The sequence below is a fragment of the Gobius niger genome (genome assembly GCF_951799975.1).
Source record: "Gobius niger genome assembly, chromosome: 11".
In the NCBI taxonomy this organism is placed as follows: Eukaryota; Metazoa; Chordata; class Actinopteri; order Gobiiformes; family Gobiidae; genus Gobius; species Gobius niger.
In genome coordinates, this window is record NC_136862.1 from 10,238,376 (window position 1) to 10,257,874 (window position 19,499).

The 19,499-nt window shown below is 39.5% G+C and overlaps 1 protein-coding gene across 1 annotated transcript in view; it reads left to right on the forward strand.

Annotated features, from left to right (window-relative positions):
• The window catches only part of LOC306970662 (uncharacterized protein), a gene marked incomplete at its 3' end in the record, with an annotated part of 42,458 nt that overhangs the window by 19,269 nt on the left and 3,690 nt on the right, over window positions 1–19,499 (forward strand). The window contains exons 6-7 of the mRNA XM_079566691.1: window positions 14–3,541; window positions 15,026–18,996. Coding sequence (XP_079422817.1) covers window positions 14–3,541; window positions 15,026–18,996 — 7,499 coding nt within the window. The remainder of the gene's footprint in view (window positions 1–13; window positions 3,542–15,025; window positions 18,997–19,499) is intronic.

Below are 19,499 nucleotides of genomic sequence, written 5' to 3' on the forward strand. Positions count from 1 at the left end.
AGGGATGAGAGAGTGGTGATTCATGAACACCTTCAGGTTTTCGAAGCAAGTAAGCTTTTATTACAAGATGGGAAAAACACATTAGCTGATATCGAACATGAGCTAAGATTACAAAGCCAAAAGTTAGCCAAGCTTTTTGAAGATATAAACAAAGAGAAAACTACAATGCAATACCTCGTGACTGAAGTTCAGGATAAACAAAACGTGCTCAAGGAGAAATACATAAGACGAATGGAGCACCTGCAGAGTAGATTCTATTCAGAGGAATCCCAAAGGGACAGCAGAAAGGAAGAGGACATAAACATTGCTATAGACAGCATCAGACGTGACAGAGAATACATGGCTGAAATGAAAAGCATATTTGACATTCAGAAGGAAATGCTTTTAAGTGAGAAGAATGAAATACAACAAAGGATGTCAGAACTTCTTGTGAAAGAAGAGGATATTCGCGTGAATTTAAAATTGTGTCATTCTATAAGACCTAAACTGAAGGTGTTATTCAAAGAAGGATCAGATGATGCTAAAAACAAAATAACACGATTACAACACAATATAAACCGAGTTATGGCGCTATCAACTTCACTGAAGCAACAAGGCGCTGATTTGGATCAAGTCAAAAATACGATTTCTCGTTTTAGTGAAATGCTGAGGGAAGAAGTGGAAAAGTTTTCAAAAGTCAAAGACAAAGAGAGTGCTGTGTTTCTAAATGAAAGGAAAGAGGCAGTGGTAGATAAAGCGGCAAAGGATCTGAATCTTCTGAAGGTCATGACAGATATAAAGTCTCAACTGAAAACCACCATTAAAGAGCTAGGAAACAGCAAGGACAAAATCAACTGTTTTTTGAAAGACGTCATTGCAGAGAAGTCCAACATTGTGACAGAGAGGAAAAAGTTTGATCAAATGAAGATTAAAATGCAAACAGGCAGAGAAGTAATGGAAAGAAAAATCATGGAGTTCAAGTCCAGTAAAGAAAAGCTCATGGCAAAAATGCAATATTTTGAAATGATGAAAGAGAAACAAAAGCTGTACAGTGAAAGAATGTTTGATAACGCCAATCATCAAATGCAGAAATTACAAAAGAACAACCAGCTGTTTCTAACAATGTACTCAGAATTGGAACAAAAAATGAAAGACATCAGTATGAATCAAGAGAAACTGTTTGGATTAGTGCAGCCACTCCAAGGGGACAAGATTACTGAAAGGGATAAGACGGGAGGAGACGATATCACTGAACAACAGAGGGAACAGTCTGACAGTGAAGAATACAAGACAGAAATGCCAAGTGCAGAGCTAATTGAAAAACGAAGAGGTCTGAAAACAGAAGGAGGAATGTACGAAGAGAAATTGCAAACAGAGGGAATAAGCTCCAACATCCACAGACTCATGAGTATATTTCAACGACAAATGCTGGATTTAAAGGAGGAACAGGCCAAGATGCAAATGATCACAAAAGACCTAAACATGAAAACCGAGCAGATGCAAATGCTACTCGATGAACTGGACGTAGAAAAACACCAAATTCAGGCGATGAAAGTCCGACTTCAAACAAAAGAAATGGGAAGTTTGGATCTGAAACAAAAAGAGAAATTCATGCTGGAAGAGGAAAATATCAAGGAAATCACCTTTTCAACAGAAAGACAACAAAAAGTGCGAGAAGGGAAAGAACAAAATGAAATTGTCATCCCCACAGAGTGCAAACAAGAGCCCGGTTCAGAGAGTACAAGCTCAGACACGGATCAACGGAAACAGGAGGATGACAAAGATCAAACAAGAACGGATGTCAGTGACTTGAAAACAAGAGAAGACACTCTAATGAATAGTGAAGTGAGATTCCAAGAGCTGAAAGACATGTTTTGTAATGAGCTACAACTGAAAGCAGGCAGATTAGAGCAATATAAAGAAAGACTGGAGAAAATTATTGATGCAGTTAACGACAATCAAGAAGTTGTGTCCGGTTTTAGTGACTTGATCAATACACAGAGGGACAAAATTATGTCTCTTCTGGCAAATATCAGTAGACACAGGATGATTGGCTCTGAATTTCTCCATGCAGAGGAGAATCAGCAGGAGCACGCCGCAGACAAGGACCGCTCCGATAGAAGCAAACAGGAACAAGAGCAGATGAGGATGCACTTGAAGCTCCAGCTGTTTGATCGACATAAAGAAGACATTATGAATAAAAGAGAGCAATTCCAAACCGCAAGTAATGAACTTCGGAAGCAGAGGGAACATGCTGAAAAACTTTTGGAGGAGGCCTACGCAGAGAAGAGCAACATCCAAGACATCGCTGCACAGATGCACTTGCAAAAACAACAACTTGAGAGGATCATGTGTGAACTCGGGCTGAGGGAATCTGAGCTCGACAGACAACATGAAGAGATGAACATATCCAGAGAGAGGTTGAAGAAAGAGAGAGAACAAGTGGAAGAGCTGTGGAATAACCTGGAGGTGAAAAGACATGACACCAATTCAGCTATGATTATGCTCAATGAGGATAAACAGAGGCTTGAGGAAACCAGATTAAATGTACAAACGCAAAGAGAAGAACTATTGATGAGAGAATTCAATACTAAAAGAGAAGAGGTTGAGGCTTCCATGAATTCAATTGATGAGGACAAAAAAGGACTCAAAGAACAAGGCGAGGAAAACAAAACACTTTTAAAAGAGATGGAAAGCTCTGGTGAGCTGCTGATGGTTGAAAGACAAGTGGAGGAGCATGAGGACCAAGAACGGACAAGACAAGAGAATGAAGCAGCAACAGGGCTTATTGAAAAACATGAACAAGGGCCCCGAGAACACAGGGAAAGAACAGAAACTGTAAAAGAAGAGCTGGAAATCTTGATGGAGGATGTTCATAAGCAACAACAAGAAGCTGAAGAAGCAATGGCTCTCATCAATGAAGAAAAACAGAAACTCCTCCAAAGGAGCACTGAGCTGGAGATAAAGAGGCAGGAAGTAGAGTGTGAAAAAGACAATCTGAAACAACAAGAACTCATGAAAACTAAGGAATTTGATTTGAGACAAATGGAACTGGAGACAAAAACGAAAGAGCTTCAAAGTACCAGCGAGTTACTGAAGAAAGAAAGACAACAGGTGGAGGAAATTAGGGAAGCCATGGACAGAATAAGACTTGAAAATGAAGCTTCTATGAGCCTAATAAATGAAGAGAAACAACAGCTTCAGGAAAACAGGAGAAAGTCAGAAAGTGAAAGACAACAAGTGGAGGCAATGATGGAGGATCTGACCAAGAAAAGTCTAGAGGCAGAGGCTGCAAAGAGCTGTGCAGATGAGGAGAGACAGCTGATTCTGAAAATGTGGGCAGAAAGAAACAATAAACTGGAGACACGCCTGCAGGAGCTACAAAGTTCAATTCAGATGATACAGGCAGGGAAACAGCAAATGGAAGAACTGAAGAAAGATTTGAAACAACAAAAGACCGAGATGGAAGATGCTATGAGCCTATACAATAAAGAGAAAGAGCAAATAAAGGAGAACAGACAAAAGTTCGAACTGTCGTTGGAGGAAGTTAAGAAAATACAAGGTGAGGCTCGTGCAAAAATGAGGCCGATTAAGGAAGAGAAAAAGACGCTTCTAGGAATGAGGGCTGAACTGGAAAGCAGCACACAGGGTATGGAAAGTGAAAAAGAGAAATGCAGAAAACAAATGAGTGACAAGGAGCAAGACATGGACAGTGACAAAAGGTCGGAACAAAAGGAGCAAATGATCCGAGAGGGAGTACAGAAATTGTTCACTCAAAAAGATAAACTAAAGGACATGCTGACTCTCCTAAAAGAAAGCAAGAACAAGGTTGATTCTTTCATGGAAGACATGAGTACTGAGAGAGACAGGTTGAAAGAGTTAGTCCCACATGTGCAACTGAAATGCAAAGAACTTCAAGATGCAATAGACGTATTTACTCCAGAAAAACAACCTCTACAGGAAGAGGGTCTAAATACTAAACTAGAAGATTTGAAACAGAGTCGGAAAAACGTACAAGCTGAAAGAGAAGAACTGGAGGAACTAAGGAGGGAAGTGAACATGGAAGCACAAGAGGCTGAAAACACCGTGAGACTTATCAATAGAGAGAAAGAGGAGTTTCACAAAATGAGGAGAGACTTTGATGTGAAAAAACAACAAATGGAACATGAACAAAAGCTCAGAGAAAAAGAACTAGAGGAGAGACAAAAAGAACTGGAAGTGCAAATTAAAAAACTAAAAAATTCAAGTGAACAGCAGAAGGCAGAGCGGCAACTTGTGGAAGAAATGAGAGGGGGTTTGACCAATGAAGAGGAACAACAGCTTCAGGAGAGAAAGTGGACGTTAGAAACTGAAAGAGAACAACTTCAATTGTTAACAGAGGAGTTCAATAAGAAAACAGCAGAGGTTGAAGCTGGTATGAGAGACACTGATGAAGGAAAGCAGCTACAGGGAGAACAAAAAGTAAAACAGAAGAAGGATCTGGAAGGAAAGAGTGAAGAAACTGAGGCTGAAGGAATGATTGATGAAGGGAACGAACATGTCATAGTGAGGAGAAAATCACAGACTGAAAAAGAACAGCTGAAAGATGTAGAAGAGAAATTCAACTGGAAAAGACAAGATGCTGTATTGACACTCCTGAATGAAGAAAAGCTTCAAGAAGAGAAGGCAGTAAAGAAACAGGAAGTGGAAAAACGAGACAATGTGACTCGAGAAGAAACTCTCGAATCGGAGCAGAAGCAAGTGAAACAACTAATGGAATATAACAGAAAAAGTGAAGACAAAATGTGGATAGAGCTGGAAATGAAAATGCATGAACAAGACAATCAAAAACAACAAAACAAACTCAAACAGCAAGAACTAGAGATGCGACAAAATGACCTAGAACGAAAAATCAACGAACTGAACAGCTCCACTGAAAAGATGGAAGCCGAGAGACAACAGATGGAAGAACTATGGAAGGAATTAGATGTTGCAACAAACATGATGAAGAAAGAAAAACAGCAGCTTCATCAAGAAAGAAGAACACTAGAAACAGAAAGAGAACAGCTGAAAGCAATAAAGGAGGAGGTAAACAGAAAAGAACAAGATGCTGCAGATGCAATGTCCCGTCTCAATGAAGAGAAACAGAAGTTTTATGAAGATAGAACAGGCCTTGAAATTAAAAGTCAAGAAGTGGAACAAGGTAATGTGACACATGAAGAATCACTGAAGCTAAAACTGAAACAAGGTGAACTGGAGACAAAAGTCACAGAGGCAGAAAAACAAATGGAAGAGTTGAAGAAAGATTCCACCAGAAAAAGACATGAGACTGAGGCTGTGATGAACATGATCCGGAAAGAGAAAAGAGAGCTTCAAACTGATAATGAAAATTTACAAGCGTTAAACACTGAAGTAAAAAGGAAAAAACAAGATGTTGAAGCCACAATGGCGCTTCTCAAGGAAGAAAAGCAAAAGCTTCAAGATGAGACGTTGGAGCTGGAAAGGACAAGACAAGTTTTGGAACAAGACCATTTGGCACAACAGGAAAAACTCACACTTGAGCAGAGACAAAATGAACTACAAAAACAGATTGCAGATCTGCACAGCTTCACTGAACAAAATGAAGAACTGAGCAAAGACCTGGACACAAATCAAGAAGAGATGCACGCTGCAATGAGACTTATCCATGAAGAGAAACAGCAGCTTCAAGAAAGCTGGACAAAATTGCAAACTGAAAGAGAACAACTGGAAGAACTGATGAATGAATATAATAGAAAAAGTGAAGAGACTGCTGTTTGTAAGCAGAATCTTGACAAAATGTGGACAGAGCTGGATATGAAGAAACATGAACAAGACAATCGAAAGCAACAACAAACACTCAAACAGCAACAACAAGAGTTGAAGCAAAATGAACTAGACACACAAATCAAAGACCTGGATAGCTCAAGAGAAAAGCTGCAAGTCGAGAGAAGAAGGATGGACGAGCAAAGGAAGGAATTAGATGTTGCTAAAAACATGATGAACAAAGAAAGACAGCAGCTTCAAGAGGAAAGAAGAACACTGGAAACAGAGAGAGAACAACTGGAAGCATTGAAGGAGGCAGTCCATAAGAAAGAACAAGATGCTGTGGCTGCAAAGGCCGCTCTCAATGAAGAGACGCAGAAGCTCCAAGAAGATAGAATATGCCTGGAAATAAAGATTCAAGAAGTGGAACAAGGCAATATGATACAGGAAGAATCACTCAAACTAAAACAAGACGAACTGGAGACACAAATCAAAGATTTCCAAATCTCTACAGAGCAGCTACAAGCTGAAAAACAACAAATGGAAGAGCTAAAGAAGGATTTTGAGAGGAAAACACATGAGACTGAGGATGCTATGAAAATGATCAGTGAAGAAAGACAACAGCTTCAAGAAGAAATGAGAACTTTGCAAACTGAAAAAGAACATGTGCAAATATTAAAGGATGAACTAACAAGGAAAGAACAAGATGTTGCAGCCACACTGGCCCTTCTCAATGAAGAAAAACAGAAACTTCATGAAGAGAGGACAGATTTGGAAACGAAAAATCAGGAAATGGAACGAGATCATTGGACACAACAAGACAGACTCAAACTGGAGCAGAAGCAAAATGAACTAGAGAAACAAATGAAACATCTCCACAGCTCCATGGAGCACCTGAGAGCAGAGAAAGAACAAGTGGAAAAACTGAGCAAAGACCTGGACAGAAAACAAGAGGAGATTCAAGCTACAATGAGACTCATCCGTGAAGAAAAACAACATCTTCAGGAAAACTGGACACAATTTCAAACGAAAGGACAGCAAATGGAAGTATTACTGGAAGAATTCAAAAGAAAAAGTGAAGAGGCTGCAGTTAGAAAAGAGAAAATGTGGACAGAGCAAGAAATGAAAAAGCATGAACAAGACGATCTAAAACAGCTGAATGAAATCAAACAGCAAGAATTAATGATGAGACAAACTGAACTAGAAACACAAATGAAAGAACTGCAAAGCTCCACAGAAAAGCTGCAAGTCGAGAGACAACAAATGGAAGAACAAAGGAAGGAAGTAGATTTTGCTACAACGATGATAACCCAAGAAAGACAGCAGCTTCAAGAGGAAAGAAGAACACTGGAAACAGAGAGAGAACAACTGGAAGCATTGAAGGAAGAAGTCCATAAGAAAGAACAAGATGCTGTGGCTGCAAAGGCCATTCTCAATGAAGGAACGCAGAAGCTCCAAGAAGATAGAATATGCCTGGAAATAAAGATCCAAGAAGTGGAACAAGGCAATATGATACAGGAGGAATCACTCAAACTAAAACAAGACGAACTGGAGACACAAATCAAAGATGTCCAAATCTCGACAGAGCAGCTACAAGCTGAAAAACAACTAATGGAAGAGTTAAAGAAGGATTTAGAGAGAAAGAAACATGAGTCTGAGGATGCTATAAAAATGATCAGTGAAGAGAGACAACAGCTTCAAGAAGAAATGAGAGCTTTGCAAACTGAAAAGGAACATTTGCAAGTATTAAATGATGACGTTAAAAGGAAAGAACAAGATGTTGCAACCACACTGGCCCTTCTCAATGAAGAGAAACAGAATCTTCATGAAGAGAGGACAGATCTGGAAACGAAAGCCCAGGAAATGGAACGAGATCATTGGACACCAAAAGAAAGACTCAAACTGGAGCAGAAGCAAAATGAACTAGAGAAACAAATACAAGACCTACAAAGCTCCATGGAGCACCTGAGAGCAGAGAAAGAACAAGTGGAAAAACTGAGCAAAGACCTGGACAGAAAACAAGAGGAGATTCAAGCTACAATGAGACTCATCCATGAAGAAAAACAACATCTTCAGGAAAACTGGACACAATTTCAAACTAAAGGAGAGCAAATGGAAGTATTACTGGAAGAATTCAAAAGAAAAAGTGAAGAGGCTGCAGTCAGAAAAGAGAAAATGTGGACAGAGCAAGAAATGAAAAAGCATGAACAAGACGATCTAAAACAGCTGAATGAAATCAAACAGCAAGAATTCATGATGAGACAAACTGAACTAGAAACACAAATCCAGGAACTGCACAGCTCCACAGAAAAGCTGCAAGTCGAGAGACAACAAATGGAAGAACAAAGGAAGGAAGTAGATTTTGCTACAAACATAATAAACAAAGAAAGACAGCAGCTTCAAGAGGAAAGAAGAACACTGGAAACAGAGAGAGAACAACTGGAAGCATTGAAGGAGGAAATACATAAGAAAGAACAAGATGCTGTGGCTGCAAAGGCCATTCTCAATGAAGGAACGCAGAAGCTCCAAGAAGATAGAATATGGCTGGAAATAAAGAGCCAAGAAGTGGAACAAGGCAATATGATACAGGAGGAATCACTAAAACTAAAATTAGATGAACTAGAGACACAAATCAAAGATTTCCAAATCTCGACAGAGCAGCTACAAGCTGAAAAACAACAAATGGAAGAGTTCAAGAAGGATTTTGAGAGGAAAACACATGAGACTGAGGATGCTATGAAAATGATCAGTGATGAGAAACAACAGCTTCAAGAAGAAATGAGAGCTTTGCAAACTGAAAAGGAACATGTGCAAATTTTAAAGAATGAAGTAACAAGGAAAGAACAAGATGTTGCAGCCACACTGGCCCTTCTCAATGAAGAGAAACAGAATCTTCATGAAGAGAGAACAGATCTGGAAATGAAAGCACAGGAAATGGAACGAGATCATTGGACACAACAAGACAGACTCAAACTGGAGCAGAAGCAAAATGAACTAGAGAAACAAATACAAGACCTACAAAGCTCCATGGAGCACCTGAGAGCAGAGAAAGAACAAGTGGAAAACCTGAGCAAAGACCTGGACAGAAAACAACAGGAGATTCAAGCTACAATGAGACTCATCCATGAAGAAAAACAACATCTTCAGGAAAACTGGACACAATTTCAAACGAAAGGACAGCAAATGGAAGTATTACTGGAAGAATTCAAAAGAAAAAGTGAAGAGGCTGCAGTTAGAAAAGAGAAAATGTGGACAGAGCAAGAAATGAAAAAGCATGAACAAGACGATCTAAAACAGCTGAATGAAATCAAACAGCAAGAATTAATGATGAGACAAACTGAACTAGAAACACAAATCAACGAACTGCACAGCTCCACAGAAAAGCTGCAAGTCGAGAGACAACAAATGGAAGAACAAGGGAAGGAAGTAGATTTTGCTACAAACATAATAAACAAAGAAAGACAGCAGCTTCAAGAGGAAAGAAGAACACTGGAAACAGAGAGAGAACAACTGGAAGCATTGAAGGAGGAAATACATAAGAAAGAACAAGATGCTGTGGCTGCAATGGCTGTTCTCAATGAGGAAACGCAGAAGCTCCAAGAAGATAGAATATGGCTGGAAATAAAGGTTCTACAAGTGGAACAAGGCAATATGATACAGGAAGATTCACTCAAACTAAAACAAGACGAACTGGAGAGACAAATCAAAGATTTCCAAATCCGTACAGAGCAGCTACAAGCTGAAAAACAACAAATGGAAGAGTTAAAGAAGGATTTTGAGAGGAAAACCCATGAGTCTGAGAATGCTATGAAAATGATCAGTGAAGACAGACAACAGCTTAAAGAAGAAATGAGAGCTTTGCAAACTGAAAAGGAACATTTGCAAGTATTAAATGATGACGTTAAAAGGAAAGAACAAGATGTTGCAACCACACTGGCCCTTCTCAATGAAGAGAAACAGAATCTTCATGAAGAGAGGACAGATCTGGAAACGAAAGCACAGGAAATGGAACGAGATCATTGGACACCAGAAGAAAGACTTAAACTGGAGCAGAGACAAAATGAACTAGAGAAACAAATACAAGACCGACAAAGCTCCATGGAGCACCTGAGAGCAGAGAAAGAACAAGTGGAAAAACTGAGCAAAGACCTGGAAAGAAAACAAGAGGAGATTCAAGCTACAATGAGACTCATCCATGAAGAAAAACAACGTCTTCAGGAAAACTGGACACAATTTCAAACTAAAGGACAGCAAATGGAAGTATTACTGGAAGAATTCAAAAGAAAAAGTGAAGAGGCTGCAGTTAGAAAAGAGAAAATGTGGACAGAGCAAGAAATGAAAAAGCATGAACAAGACGATCTAAAACAACTGAATGAAATCAAACAGCAAGAATTCATGATGAGACAAACTGAACTAGAAACACAAATCAACGAACTGCAAAGCTCCACAGAAAAGCTGCAAGTCGAGAGACAACAAATGGAAGAACAAGGGAAGGAAGTAGATTTTGCTACAAACATAATAAACAAAGAAAGACAGCAGCTTCAAGAGGAAAGAAGAACACTGGAAAAAGAGAGAGAACAACTGGAAGCATTGAAGGAGGAAATACATAAGAAAGAACAAGATGCTGTGGCTGCAAAGGCCGTTCTCAATGACGAAACGCAGAAGCTCCAAGAAGATAGAATATGCCTGGAAATAAAGAGCCAAGAGGTGGAACAAGGCAATATGATACAGGAACAATCACTCAAACTAAAACAAGACGAACTGGAGACACAAATCAAAGATTTCCAAATCTCGACAGAGCAGCTACAAGCTGAAAAACAACAAATGGAAGAGTTAAAGAAGGATTTAGAGAGAAAGAAACATGAGTCTGAGGATGCTATGAAAATGATCAGTGAAGAGAGACAACAGCTTCAAGAAGAAATGAGAGCTTTGCAAACTGAAAAGGAACATGTGCAAATATTAAAGAATGAAGTAACAAGAAAAGAACAAGATGTTGCAGCCACACTGGCCCTTCTCAATGAAGAGAAACAGAATCTTCATGAAGAGAGGACAGATCTGGAAATGAAAGCACAGGAAATGGAACGAGATCATTGGACACCAGAAGAAAGACTCAAACTGGAGCAGAGACAAAATGAACTAGAAAAACAAATACAAGACCTACAAAGCTCCATGGAGCACCTGAGAGCAGAGAAAGAACAAGTGGAAAAACTGAGCAAAGACCTGGACAGAAAACAGGAGGAGATTCAAGCTACAATGAGACTCATCCATGAAGAAAAACAACGTCTTCAGGAAAACTGGACACAATTTCAAACTAAAGGAGAGCAAATGGAAGTATTAGTGAAAGAATTCAAAAGAAAAAGTGAAGAGGCTGCAGTTAGCAATGATAAAATGTGGACAGAGCAAGAAATGAAGAAGCACGAACAAGACGATCTACAACAGCTGAATGAAATCAAACAGCAAGAATTCATGATGAGACAAACTGAACTAGAAACACAACTCAACGAACTGCACAGCTCCACAGAAAAGCTGCAAGTCGAGAGACAACAGATGGAAGAACAAAGGAAGGAAGTAGATTTTGCTACAAACATAATAAACAAAGAAAGACAGCAGCTTCGAGAGGAAAGAAGAATACTGGAAACAGAGAGAGAACATTTGGAAGCATTGAAGGAGGAAATACATAAGAAAGAAAGAGATGCTGTGGCTGCAAAGGCCGTTCTCAATGAAGAAACGCAGAAGCTCCAAGAAGATAGAATATGCCTGGAAATAAAGAGCCAAGAAGTGGAACAGGGCAATATGATACAGGAGGAATCACTCAAACTAAAACAAGACAAACTGGAGACACAAATCAAAGATTTCCAAATCTCGACAGAGCAGCTACAAGCTGAAAAACAACAAATGGAAGAGTTAAAGAAAGATTTAGAGAGGAAAACACATGAGACTGAGGATGCTATGAAAATGATCAGTGAAGAAAGACAACAGCTTCAAGAGGAAAATAGAGCTTTGCAAACTGAAAAAGAACATGTGCAAATATTAAAGAAAGAAGTAACAAGGAAAGAACAAGACGTTGCAGCCACACTGGCCCTTCTCAATGAAGAGAAGCAGAAACTTCATGAAGAGAGGACAGATTTGGAAAGGAAAAATCAGCAAATAGAACAAGATCATTGGACACAACAAGACAGACTCAAACTGGAGCAGAGACAAAATGAACTAGAGAATCAAATACAAGACCTACAAAGCTCTATGGAACACCTGAGAGCAGAGAAAGAACAAGTGGAAAAACTGAGCAAAGACCTGGACAGAAAACAACAGGAGATTCAAGCTACAATGAGACTCATCCATGAAGAAAAACAACATCTTCAGGAAAACTGGACACAATTTCAAACGAAAGGAGAGCAAATGGAAGTATTACTGGAAGAATTGAATAAAAAAAGTGAAGAGGCTGCAGTTAGCAATGAGAAAATGTGGACAGAGCAGGAAATGAAAAAGCACAAACAAGACGATCTAAAACAGCTGAATGAAATCAAACAGCAAGAATTAATGATGAGACAAACTGAACTAGAAACACAAATGAAAGAACTGCACAGCTCCACAGAAAAGCTGCAAGTCGAGAGACAACAGATGGAAGAACAAAGGAAGGAAGTAGATTTTGCCACAAACATAATAAACAAAGAAAGACAGCAGCTGCAAGAGGAAAGAAGAACACTGGAAACAGAGAGAGAACAACTGGAAGCATTGAAGGAGGAAGCACATACGAAAGAACAAGATGCTGTGGCTGCAAAGGCCGTTCTCAATGAAGAAATGCAGAAGCTCCAAGAAGATAGAATATGCCTGGAAATAAAGATCCAAGAAGTGGAACAAGGCAATATGATACAGGAGGAATCACTCAAACTAAAACAAGACAAACTGGAGACACAAATCAAAGATTTCCAAATCTCTACAGAGCAGCTACAAGCTGAAAAACAACAAATGGAAGAGTTAAAGAAGGATTTAGAGAGAAAGAAACATGAGTCTGAGGATGCTATGAAAATGATCAGTGATGAGAAACAACAGCTTCAAGAAGAAATGAGAGCTTTGCAAACTGAAAAGGAACATGTGCAAATATTAAAGGATGAAGTAACAAGGAAAGAACGAGATGTTGCAGCCACACTGGCCCTTCTCAATGAAGAGAAACAGAATCTTCATGAAGAAAGGTCAGATCTGGAAACGAAAGCACAGGAAATGGAACGAGATCATTGGACACCAGAAGAAAGACTTAAACTGGAGCAGAAGCAAAATGAACTAGAGAAACAAATACAAGACCAACAAAGCTCCATGGAACACCTGAGAGCAGAGAAAGAACAAGTGGAAGAACTGAGCAAAGACCTGGACAGAAAACAAGAGGAGATTCAAGCTACAATGAGACTCATCCATGAAGATAAACAACATCTTCAGGAAAACTGGACACAATTTCAAACGAAAGGACAGCAAATGGAAGTATTACTGGAAGAATTGAATAAAAAAAGTGAAGAGGCTGCAGTTAGAAAAGAGAAAATGTGGACAGAGCAGGAAATGAAAAAGCACGAACAAGACGATCTAAAACAACTGAATGAAATCAAACAGCAAGAATTAATGATGAGACAAACTGAACTAGAAACACAAATCAACGAACTGCACCGCTCCACAGAAAAGCTGCAAGTCGAGAGACAACAGATGGAAGAACAAAGGAAGGAAGTAGATTTTGCTACAAACATAATAAACAAAGAAAGACAGCAGCTTCAAGAGGAAAGAAGAACACTGGAAACAGAGAGAGAACAACTGGAAGCATTAAAGGAGGAAATACATAAGAAAGAACAAGATGCTGTGGCTGCAAAGGCTGTTCTCAATGAGGAAACGCAGAAGCTCCAAGAAGATAGAATATGCCTGGAAATAAAGAGCCAAGAGGTGGAACAAGGCAATATGATACAGGAACAATCACTCAAACTAAAACAAGACGAACTGGAGACACAAATCAAAGATTTCCAAATCTCGACAGAGCAGCTACAAGCTGAAAAACAACAAATGGAAGAGTTAAAGAAGGATTTAGAGAGAAAGAAACATGAGTCTGAGGATGCTATGAAAATGATCAGTGAAGAAAGACAACAGCTTCAAGAAAAAATGAGAGCTTTGCAAACTGAAAAGGAACATGTGCAAATATTAAAGAATGAAGTAACAAGGAAAGAACAAGACGTTGCAGCAACACTGGCCCTTCTCAATGAAGAGAAACAGAATCTTCATGAAGAGAGGTCAGATCTGGAAACGAAAGCACAGGAAATGGAACGAGATTATTGGACACCAGAAGAAAGACTTAAACTGGAGCAGAAGCAAAATGAACTAGAGAAACAAATACAAGACCTACAAAGCTCCATGGAGCACCTGAGAGCAGAGAAAGAACAAGTGGAAGAACTGAGCAAAGACCTGGACAGAAAACAAGAGGAGATTCAAGCTACAATGAGACTCATCCATGAAGATAAACAACATCTTCAGGAAAACTGGACACAATTTCAAACGAAAGGACAGCAAATGGAAGTATTACTGGAAGAATTGAATAAAAAAAGTGAAGAGGCTGCAGTTAGAAAAGAGAAAATGTGGACAGAGCAGGAAATGAAAAAGCACGAACAAGACGATCTAAATCAGCTGAATGAAATCAAACAGCAAGAATTAATGATGAGACAAACTGAACTAGAAACACAAATCAACGAACTGCACCGCTCCACAGAAAAGCTGCAAGTCGAGAGACAACAGATGGAAGAACAAAGGAAGGAAGTAGATTTTGCTACAAACATAATAAACAAAGAAAGACAGCAGCTTCAAGAGGAAAGAAGAACACTGGAAACAGAGAGAGAACAACTGGAAGCATTAAAGGAGGAAATACATAAGAAAGAACAAGATGCTGTGGCTGCAAAGGCTGTTCTCAATGAGGAAACGCAGAAACTCCAAGAAGATAGAATATGCCTGGAAATAAAGAGCCAAGAGGTGGAACAAGGCAATATGATACAGGAACAATCACTCAAACTAAAACAAGACGAACTGGAGACACAAATCAAAGATTTCCAAATCTCGACAGAGCAGCTACAAGCTGAAAAACAACAAATGGAAGAGTTAAAGAAGGATTTAGAGAGAAAGAAACATGAGTCTGAGGATGCTATGAAAATGATCAGTGAAGAAAGACAACAGCTTCAAGAAGAAATGAGAGCTTTGCAAACTGAAAAGGAACATGTGCAAATATTAAAGAATGAAGTAACAAGGAAAGAACAAGACGTTGCAGCAACACTGGCCCTTCTCAATGAAGAGAAACAGAATCTTCATGAAGAGAGGTCAGATCTGGAAACGAAAGCACAGGAAATGGAACGAGATCATTGGACACCAGAAGAAAGACTTAAACTGGAGCAGAAGCAAAATGAACTAGAGAAACAAATACAAGACCTACAAAGCTCCATGGAGCACCTGAGAGCAGAGAAAGAACAAGTGGAAGAACTGAGCAAAGACCTGGACAGAAAACAAGAGGAGATTCAAGCTACAATGAGACTCATCCATGAAGAAAAACAACATCTTCAGGAAAACTGGACACAATTTCAAACTAAAGGAGAGCAAATGGAAGTATTACTGGAAGAATTCAAAAGAAAAAGTGAAGAGGCTGCAGTTAGAAAAGAGAAAATGTGGACAGAGCAGGAAATGAAAAAGCACGAACAAGACGATCTAAATCAGCTGAATGAAATCAAACAGCAAGAATTAATGATGAGACAAACTGAACTAGAAACACAAATCAACGAACTGCACCGCTCCACAGAAAAGCTGCAAGTCGAGAGACAACAGATGGAAGAACAAAGGAAGGAAGTAGATTTTGCTACAAACATAATAACCCAAGAAAGACAACAGCTGCAAGAGGAAAGAAGAACACTGGAAACAGAGAGAGAACAACTGGAAGTATTGAAGGAGGAAGCACATACGAAAGAACAAGATGCTGTGGCTGCAAAGGCAGTTCTCAATGAAGTAATGCAGAAGCTCCAAGAAGATAGAATATTCCTGGAAACAAAGATCCAAGAAGTGGAAAAAGGCAATATTATACAGGAAGAATCACTCAAACTAAAACAAGACAAACTGGAGACACGAATCAAAGATTTCCAAATCTCTACAGAACAACTACAAGCTGAAAAACAACTAATGGAGGAGTTAAAGAAGGATTTAGAGAGAAAGAAACATGAGTCTGAGGATGCTATGAAAATGATCAGTGAAGACAGACAACAGCTTCAAGAAAAAATGAGAGCTTTGCAAACTGAAAAGGAACATGTGCAAATATTAAAGGATGAAGTAACAAGGAAAGAACAAGATGTTGCAGCCACACTGGCCCTTCTCAATGAAGAGAAACAGAATCTTCATGAAGAGAGGACAGATCTGGAAATGAAAGCACAGGAAATGGAACGAGATCATTGGACACCAGAAGAAAGACTCAAACTGGAGCAGAGACAAAATGAACTAGAGAAACAAATACAAGACCAACAAAGCTCCATGGAGCACCTGAGAGCAGAGAAAGAACAAGTGGAAAAACTGAGCAAAGACCTGGACAGAAAACAAGAGGAGATTCAAGCTACAATGAGACTCATCCGGGAAGAAAAACAACATCTTCAGGAAAACTGGACACAATTTCAAACTAAAGGACAGCAAATGGAAGTATTACTGGACGAATTGAAAAGAAAAAGTGAAGAGGCTGCAGTTAGCAATGAGAAAATGTGGACAGAGCAGGAAATGAAAAAGCATGAACAAGACGATCTAAAACAGCTGAATGAAATCAAACAGCAAGAATTAATGATGAGACAAACTGAACTAGAAACACAAATCAAAGAACTGCAGAGCTCCACAGAAAAGCTACAAGTCAAGAGACAACAGATGGAAGAACAAAGGAAGGAAGTAGATTTTGCTACAAACATAATAAACAAAGAAAGAAAACAGCTGCAAGAGGAAAGAAGAATACTGGAAACAGAAAGAGAACAACTGGAAGCATTGAAGGAGGAAGTCCATAAGAAAGAACAAGATGCTGTGGCTGCAAAGACCGTTCTCAATGAAGAAACGCAGAAGGTCCAAGAAGATAGAATATGCCTGGAAACAAAGATTCAAGAAGTGGAACAGGGCAATATGATACAGGAGGAATCACTCAAACTAAAACAAGACAAACTGGAAACACAAATCAAAGATTTCCAAATCTCTACTGAACAACTACAAGCCGAAAAACAACTAATGGAGGAATTAAAGAAGGATTTAGAGAGAAAGAAACATGAGACTGAGGATGCTATGAAAATGATCAGTGATGAGAAACAACAGCTTCAAGAGGAAAATAGAGCTTTGCAAACTGAAAAGGAACATGTGCAAATATTAAAGAATGAAGTAACAAGGAAAGAACAAGATGTTGCAGCCACACTGGCCCTTCTCAATGAAGAGAAACAGAATCTTCATGAAGAGAGGACAGATCTGGAAATGAAAGCACAGGAAATGGAACGAGATCATTGGACACCAGAAGAAAGACTCAAACTGGAGCAGAGACAAAATGAACTAGAGAAACAAATACAAGACCTACAAAGCTCCATGGAGCACCTGAGAGCAGAGAAAGAACAAGTGGAAGAACTGGGCAAAGACCTGGACAGAAAACAAGAGGAGATTCAAGCTACAATGAGACTCATCCATGAAGAAAAACAACATCTTCAGGAAAACTGGACACAATTTCAAACGAAAGGAGAGCAACTGGAAGTATTACTTAAAGAATTCAATAGAAAAAGAGAAGAGGCTGCAGTTAGAAAAGAGAAAATGTGGACAGAGCAAGAAATGAAAAAGCATGAACAAGACGATCTAAAACAACACCAAGAAGTAATGATGAGACAAACTGAACTAGAAACACAAATGAAAGAACTGCACAGCTCCACAGAAAAGCTGCAAGTCGAGAGACAACAGATGGAAGAACAAAGGAAGGAAGTAGATTTTGCCTCAAACAGGATGAACAAAGAAAGACAGCAGCTTCAAGAGGAGAGAAGAACACTGGAAACAGAAAGAGAACATTTGGAAGCGTTGAAGGAGCAAGTACATAAGAAAGAGCAAGATGCTATAGCTGTAATTTCCCTTCTCAGTGAAGAAAAAGAGAAACTCCAAAAACAGAGGAGAGACCTGGAAATAAAGAGTCAAGAAGTGGAACAAGATCTGCAGAGCTCCACTGAACTCCTGAGGGCTGAGAGAGAACAAGTAGATGAACAGAGCAAAGATCTTCACAGACAACAAGAAGAGACTCAAGCTGCAATGAGACTCATCCATGAAGAGAAACAGCAGCTTCAAGAAAACTGGACACAATTACAACCTGAACAAGAACAACTGGAAGTACTGACGAGGGAACTGACTAGTCAAAATGAAGATTCTACAACCAGTTTGACTCTCAGAGATACAGAACAAATGTGGACAGAATCAGCAATGACAACACAAGGAGAACATAAACTAGACAAACTGAAACAAAAAGAAGAGGAGCTTCGGAGCAGAGCCAGAGAAGAAGCTGAAGTTGTCTGTGCAGATCTGGACACTGCCTGGGAGGACGTCAGAGAGCAGAGACTTCAGCTCAGTCTGATCAAGGATACTTTGGACATGGACAGACTAAAGCTCCAAAAACAACAGGAGCAGATGGAAACAGAGCTAAATGCAAGACAAGAACAGGTCCTGACTTTGAGAGAGCAGCTGAGCCTCTTGAGAGGACTCCTCCAACACAAGACCAGCACATTACAACTACACACACAGGACATGGACACACTGAGTCGGCGGCTCACAGCTCTGCAGATGGATGGAGACAAGATGGACCTCTGCACACAGCAGCTGGAGAGACTCAAGAACAGCCTCAAAGACTTACTACCTCTCTTCATAGGACACAAGCACAAACTTCTGCTGGAGAGACAGCATGTGGACAAACTGAGCTCAGAAGTGAAGCAGCGGCGATATGGACTGGATCAAGAGAGGGACCAGATGGACAGACAGAAAAAGGATCTGCTGCAGATGAGGAATGATGTCCACGTGGTCATGGACAAGTCAGAGAAACTTTTAAAAGACCTCGGAGAACACAAAGACATGCTCCAAAAGACAAAGACTGAACTACGAATGAAAACAGAAGAAGTTGACACACTTACTGATGAAACAAAAAGAGAGAACCAGTGTGTGCAAGATGTTGTAATTGATCTTAAAAGCAGAAGGGACAGACTTGATAAGATGATTCATGTAAGTTCAACAAAAGAACAAAGTCTCGGCCCAGTCACCTCAGAGGATAGTGTTCTGGTCAAAGAGACACAAGGAAAAGCTGATCCAGACATAAAGACACTACAGCTTGCGAACATCAAGACAGACCTAACACAAGACACAGTTTTAGCTGGATGCAAACAAAGAGAAGAAGTGTTGATAAAGAGAGAAGATGAACTTGCAAGAAAAATGGCATCTGCCGATCAACTATGTATACGCCTCAAACAACTGGCACAAAGGAACTGTGCAGCTATGGTTAAGAAATTACAGCAACTGGAAGAAAGCAATGACAAAGTTTTGAATTTGTACATGAAGATGGAGCTTAACTGTGCCAAGCTGGAAGGAGAGAAGAGCAGAATTACATTGTACTCAGCAAGGCTTCAAAGGGAAATAGAGAACCTCACTCATAGTCCACCAAACGTCAGATATGTACAAGATGAAGCTAAAGCAACAATGACACCGAAAGGACAAACTATAGATAAAGC